Source organism: Heptranchias perlo, chromosome 2, assembly GCF_035084215.1.
Source record: "Heptranchias perlo isolate sHepPer1 chromosome 2, sHepPer1.hap1, whole genome shotgun sequence".
Lineage (NCBI taxonomy): Eukaryota > Metazoa > Chordata > Chondrichthyes > Hexanchiformes > Hexanchidae > Heptranchias > Heptranchias perlo.
The window spans coordinates 88,019,986-88,027,261 of record NC_090326.1 but is presented as its reverse complement, the minus strand read 5'-3'; the positions used below and the strand labels follow the sequence as shown (position 1 = coordinate 88,027,261).

At 40.1% G+C, this 7,276-nt stretch overlaps 1 protein-coding gene across 1 annotated transcript in view; it reads right to left on the bottom strand.

Annotated features, from left to right (window-relative positions):
- Window positions 1-495: 495 nt before the first annotated feature.
- Window positions 496-7,276, bottom strand: part of vwde (von Willebrand factor D and EGF domains) — a 150,805-nt gene continuing 144,024 nt past the window's right edge. The window contains exons 28-29 of the mRNA XM_067995918.1: window positions 4,103-4,200; window positions 496-2,826 (exon numbers count right to left, since the gene is read on the bottom strand). Of these exons, the coding sequence (XP_067852019.1) occupies window positions 2,806-2,826; window positions 4,103-4,200 (119 nt within the window). The 3' untranslated portion in view covers window positions 496-2,805. The remainder of the gene's footprint in view (window positions 2,827-4,102; window positions 4,201-7,276) is intronic.

The following is a 7,276-nucleotide window of genomic DNA, read 5'->3' as shown; positions in this document are numbered from 1 at the left end:
CCGAACCTTACCTCCTGCGTCTGACACTGGAAAAAACCTTTCCCCCAGTAAGTAATAATTGCACTATCAAACTCCCAAATGCCTGGCTTCTGGCCCTCCATTTGCCATGATACTTCTGCAGCTGTTGATTTGCTCAGCTACTGCTTCTCCTCCACCTTTGATGCCCTTGTCCCCAATAAAACCCTTATTCTCTCCCACCCTAGCTGTTCTTCCAGGTACGGCCCTCATCAAATGGGGTAACTGTAATATTCTACACAGCATGATACCAGGTGAATGATTTTCTTAGAGAAAACTAGGTTGGAACTTTTTTAATAACAATCATTAAGACAAAAAAATTGCTGAGATCCCTAGGCTCAGATTGATATTTTAAAAAAGACGCTAAAAACAATGCCTTCGGTTTCATGTGTTTATTCTGAATGTACAGGATTTACAACTCAGTAATTAAAATTAAATTTCAAATACTTTGTTACATGAAAACCATAATGTTCACACAAGTCATTTATATATACAATGTTTAATACTTAAAAGAAAAAGGAATAAAAACAAAAGTTATTGTGGTATTAATAAGACAATATAGTTTGGTGTGTTCAATACACAAATGTATTGTGCAACAGCTTCGATTGATTTTCAATATTTTTATGCTGATTTCAATAATTTAATTGGCACAAAAATCAGAAATCTCAAGAATTTATGGGGTCTGGGTCATTGTTGATAGAATATTATAGCTATTATTGTCTTACCTATAAAAGTAGTTTAAAACAGTAAATAGTTTTGCTAATTTGACTAATTTGGATTATTGAGTTGATACAAAATATTCACCTTAAAATGGGATCTTGAACACAGTTTATAAACAACACCGTTAACTTAATATACATTGAACAACTGTGAATATTGTACGGGAAAATATCAGTTGTATGCAACTAGAGCAGAACGAAACAAAGCAACATATTCAACAATGTGCCTGAATCTCGTGGCTTTATGTGAATACTGTAATTCTTAACACTGAAGTTAATCCTAATATTTAATGACAAAAACATGAGATTATGTTAATAATTTCCCAAATCACTTTTTCCATCATATACTACGACACAACAACATCCTACCACAGGTTTAAAAAAACAGCTAATATCCACCTAGTTAAGATTTCAAACTTTATTCTGCAACTTGTTGGACATGTCATACAAAACTGTAGTATGTGTGTTTATGTAAGTATTGGTTATTCTTCCATTACTCTGGAACTCTTGGAACCATGTGCACAGACAATATAGTATTTCTGCAAGATAGGGTGCTATACTGCCTCCCTCCATGACATGGTGAGCAGGTCTGTAAACATTCTACAATAATCAAAAATGGCAGCGATTTGGAGTTTGCTATAATAAGTTGCTTGGATCATTGTTGAACTTTTCAGGTCTGTGAAAGGGAATGAAGGAAGGATAATATTGAATTACACTATAGGGATTGTGCACAATGCTTAAGGATGTGCCCTAATCCAATGCAGTTAACCAGTACATCTGGGGCCAAAAATACCCACATCACATGTGCATGGTTATTGTGTTTCTGCTATTTCTGACTGGTTTCAGTAACTCCATTTTAAAAATATGTCCATATCAGTACATATTAGCCATGATGATAGCATTTTTTACACAGTAAATGATTATTACACACCTTGAAGTACACATGATTTTATGTATTTTATATCTCATGAGCTTACATTAAAGACAAAAATACAGAAATTACAGTTGGGGATATAAGTGGATGAACCTTTAACAAATCTGTATGACATTGCTCTGTCCACTATCTTAATGGAGGCATTAGCCTGTTTAAGATCAATGGGCTAATGCCTCCTTTAAAATACTGGCCACAGGAATGTTACATGGTGCTTTGGATGTTCATCCACTAATATCAGTGACAGGAATTCTGAGCCTTAATTTCGTTTTAACCTTCTGGTCTATTACTCAAAATAGCAATTATTCAAGTGTGATCCTGTTTACTCCAACACACATACACACACCCAACCTGATTCCTTCTCCTTAGGGATGCTGAGGACAATTGTGTCACGTAGCTGAGATCTGCTCACTCAGCACAAACCAGGAACAGAACCTGAGAGCCTCCTGAATGGTTATATACCACAGGGCACATTTACTCAGTGAACCGTGAAGGAGCCTCAAACAACCTGACATGTTTGCTCATGCGCATTTGACTGTGGGAAAACACTGAGAACAGATTTATTGTATTAAATTTAATCTTAATATAGTTGCAGATCATACAGTTCATTATGGTCTGAAAGTTCATTTAAGAAACAATGCAATAAAAATAATAATTCTTTGAAACAATTCACTGATCTGCTAGAGTTCAGTAAACATATCAGAATAAAGTCAAAAGTTCCACAGTAGGTGGACATTATGTAAATGTTTCACAAAAACAGGTGATTTCCCAAGTGTCCTGCAACCATCATTGACTCTACAATGAGCCCTTAGGCATTCCATTATGAGGTAGTAAAACTACAGGAAGAAGTGGTATGAGCAGTAATTACATTTTGCTTTACAATACCTCACATTTCTCTGTTCAAACTGTAAACACACCACTTTACTCAAGAACACTTGAAGAGCACTGTTTTTTAATACTGAGTTGCAAGTGTCTGTGCATGGTTTGGATCAAACCCTTGGTTTAATCTTTTAATTTAACACAGTCCGTCCTTTGATATTTGCAGTCTTTATAATTGAGCAAAACCATTTCCGGTTCTCACAACCAACTTCAGCATTATGTTTGTTATTGCTGGGAGGGATATTAGACACTGGTGCCAAGCTAACCCAGTCTTATTGGTATCTGGAAAAAAAGAACAATGAATTGTAGAAACATATTATTGGGAATTATCAGATTTTGCTCAGTCACAGTCATAACAAAGATTTATTTACACTAGTGCTAACTGGGAAAGCCTGTCTCAACTTGTGGATAATGAATTGGTTATATAATTCGGTAGCAATTGCAAAAGTCCTAAGAAACACTTCTTCAGCTGCTCCGTTGGTATTGTATAAGGCATTGTATAACTGAGCCAGAAAAACCAGAGGGTTCTTTGATTTCTGATCTGTGTTGAGTCAGCTGATCTCAGCTGAGGCAGCCATACAGGAGAAACCAGAACAACAACAATGACTTGTAGCACCTTTAACGTAGAATAACGTCCAAAGTCATTTCACAGAAGTATGATCAGACAAAAATGGCTGCCGAGCCAAAGGAGGAGGTTTCAGCCTTAAGTTCCTTAGCACTTCAAACCGAGCGCGATTCCGGCGGTGCGCTGGAATGGAGAGTCCCGAGGACCAAACTAAATTCGTGCTTGGGCCTCATCTGAATAAATCAGGTGAGCTATTGTGTCAATTAGGTGCACCGACACTGCTTGCCAAGGAGCATCTTAATGGAGGAGAGAGATGCAGAGGGGCATTGGGAGGGAATTCCAGAGCTTATGGCCTAATCAGCTCAAGGTACGGCCACTGGAGTTGGGATAAATGGAAATGCAGAAGAGGAACCTAGTGCTCTCAGAGGGTAGTAAGGCTAAGAAGGTTACAGAGGTATGGAGGGGTGAGGCCATGAAGGGATTTAAACATGAGGATAAAAATGTTAAATTTGAGGAGTTGGGGGACTGGAAGCCAATGTACATCAGCAAGCACAGGGGTAATGGATGAGTGGGACTTGGTGTGGGATAGGATATGGGCAGCAGAGTTTAGGAGTTTTACAGAGGGTGGAGAATGGAAAGCTGGCCAGGACATCATTGGAATAGGTGAGTCTGGAGGCAACAAAGGCATAGATTAGGGTTTCAGCAGCAGATGGGCTGAAACCAAGATGGAGATAGGTGATGTTAGGGAGGTGATTGTAGGCAGTCTTTGTGATGGAGAAGATATTGGGTCAAAAGCTCAGATTGAGGTTAAATAGGATACTGAGGTTGCAAACAGTCTGGTTTAACCTGAGAAAGGAGACACTGCATTCTGCTGTAAACACAAATAAAGAGATTTAGGAAAAAGCCCAAATCGTGACAGGTACAACAAGGGAATACTTGGCTTTTTAGAAAAGATGAGAATATAATATTTCTTTTCCAAAATGTCACTCTCACCTTCTTACCACAAATGATTCCAGTATATCCTGGACGGCAGGAGCACACATTTGGAAGAATACATTTGCCTCCATACAGGCATTTCTGTCGGCACACAGCTTTGGAACATAACAAAAAGCATATCAATGTTTGTGTAGTACAAAACATGTAAACAGAAAAGTTTGCCTACAAAGTGATGACACTTTGTTTGTAAATCACCAATTTCTCCCCTCCTCCCAAAGGCACTGATTCATGCTGAGCTATTGTTCCACAGGGGCCATTCGTCCTCTGGAACTTGTATCTTGTGATCGGAGTCTCTGAGGGAGGGGTGGGTAAAATTCCTCCTATCTACAATTTTAATAAAAAAGTCAACAAAATGAGAAATCCTGTGTTATACCAGTCATGCGTGTCAATTTGTTCACTAAAACTATCGACAGGAAGATTTTTACCTCCTAATTTGATTAGACTTCAGTTAGGCCATTTCTTTTTGCAAATATCTGGGGTGCTATAACTGATGCAATCAAATAAACTGATGCCACCTGCATAGGTACAAGGGTAAATTATCATCACTTACAATTTCCACAGGGGTTCTCCCAATTTCCCACCGTAACTTTGATGGAAGATTGTAGGAAACCCTAGAGAAATTGCGTATATGGCCGTTTCCCCAATTCTCTGGGACTTCTGCCAATCTCCTGCAAAAGTTACGATGAAAAATTGGGAGAACACTGCGGAAATTCTACCTCCATATATATTTAGCGTTTTAACATACAATTTTATTAATGCTGTAATTTGGAGGGGGGAGGGGGGGGAGGGGATTTTTCACATGCAGGATTAAAACTGAGGTGGCCTGCCGCTCCCTCAATTGCAAGAAAACATGTCAGTGAAGCTCTTCCAACCTATTCTTCCCCCTTTGACCAGGATTTGGGCGGGGCAGGATCATTCGACAGCCAGTTCACCTCATTTGATTTTGTGGGTGAGCTGCAAGTGCAAAAACCACTTGGTATAGGCCGCTTGCCCAATGGGGGCAGGACAAGAGCTTCACTGACATGTTTTCGTGCAGTTGACGGAGAGGCAGGCTACTTCCGTTTTTGAACGGTGCCCATGGATATGTTGACGGAGCAATTTGAGGAGAAGGGGAACGCTCTGTTTACCTCAGATGGACATTGTGTCTGACAGAGAGTTTGAGAAGAAGCTTGGCAGGAAGTTGCCTACCATGTTAATACCAATAGCATATACAGGACCTGGCTGAAGTGCTGAAAGAAATTCAATGACATCACCAGGTGTGCTCAGGTCAGAAACTTGGCATGTCTTCTTTCATGCAATACCATGTAAAACAATGACATGCTGTCATTAGGATGGCTCCAAAGAACAATCCAGCATAATGGTTAATCAGGTCTTCACCCATATTTGCCCCATTGAGTCTGATGCCACAACCTACCTTGATAGTTGGAACCTCTATCTGCACTGATCATATCTGTGCAAGTATTGGTGGGTGAAAACAAGGCACCTCTCATGTATTGCAACCCACTTGCCATCCCTTCAGGTTCTCCCTCTTCCCAATACTTCATGTTGAAAGAGTTCCCACTGGGAAGCTAATTGATAGCTGTGAAGGTGTCGCGCAATGAAATATTAAACAATTGGCACAAAGGTTCATGAGAACTTTAGGTGCCATGAGGGCCCGAAGTGGCCTTAGACCAGCAGAAAGAAGTTTCTTGTGGCCCTTTAAATTTGTTTACCTGCACTGCTCATCACCTAGCAACTCCAGATGCCTACTTACCAAAGGTCTTAGAAACGGCATTAAAGCAGGAATAATGGCATGAGAGACCCTAGAATGGTATTCCCGCATCATTTAAATATTAAAATTATGTTCCTGTCTTTTTCAAGAAGGAGCTTTTACTGCTCCCTCAGCCAGAAATGTGCACCACACGCAACTGGGCAGAGGACCTCATTTAAGATTATATAATATATAACCTTATAGAGCAAATATTAACAGGGTATTCTGATGAGGAAAACTGGCCCCCATGTGTGAGGATGGGCAGTAGGCCTGATGTCCATAACTGAAGGCTTCCAGCAGGACTCAATGGATTTTAATCGGGGCAGGCTCGCAAGTTAATTTTTCATTCCTTAATTTGGGATGCTGAAGCCAATTGTAGAGTCTCCCCTACTGTCCTGTGTGAGACCTGCTAAATTAATACAGACCATGGTTTGAATAGGCAACTTCCTGATCTGTAAAGTTCAGTAGCACATTACTGTATTTACTCACTGAATTATCAGAAGAGGGTTGAGCAAAAATATGTCTGAAGAAATAAATTGTATGAATACAATACAATACTTTGCTTCCTTCCGAAATGCTTTTGTAACAGAAAATAAAAGAAATTTGGATGCTTGCCTATATTCTTGTACCTGATGGGTAATTTTGCACTGACACCAATTCCAATTTGAGCACAAGAACACATGATGACATAATAAATAATAAGAAATGTGTGAGAGGAAGGGATAACTTAATCACATTGTTCCACAGAGTATTTGCATTTGGGATGTACCAAGCAAGTGGAAAATTCTGCCAAAGATCTTGGTTCTGAAATTCCATGCCATTTTTGGTGGGTCCCCAGCATAAAATTGGAGCAACTCATTTTTTTTTGGTCAGCTAAATTAGGGTGGAAACTGTTTCTGATGGTTTCTGCCCCAAAATTGGTTGACCTGAGTTTCCAAACGTAATTTGGACCTTCCCACGATCTGTCCACCAAGTTTTTAAAAAATTCATTCTCGGAATGTTGGCATCGATGGCAAGGCCGGAAATTGCTGCCTATCCCTAGATGCCCTTGAGAAGATGTGGTGGGCCTTCTTCTTAAACTGCTGCAATCTGTGTGCCCCTAAATGCTGTTGGGTAGGGAATTCCAGGATTTTGACCCAGCGATGATGAGGGAACGGCGAAATGTGTCCATATTAGGATGATGTGTGACTTGGAGGAGAACTTGGAGGTGGTGTGTTACCATGCACCTGCTGTCCCTGTCCTTCTTGGTGGGGGTTGTTGCTGATTTGGGAGGTGCTGCTAAGGAAACTGTAGTGAGTTGCTGCAGTGCATCCTGTAGATAGTACACATTGCAAACATGGTACACCGTTGATGGAGGGGGTTGGATGTTTAGGCTAGTGGATGAAGTACTGATCAAGTACATTGTTTTGTCCTGGATGGTG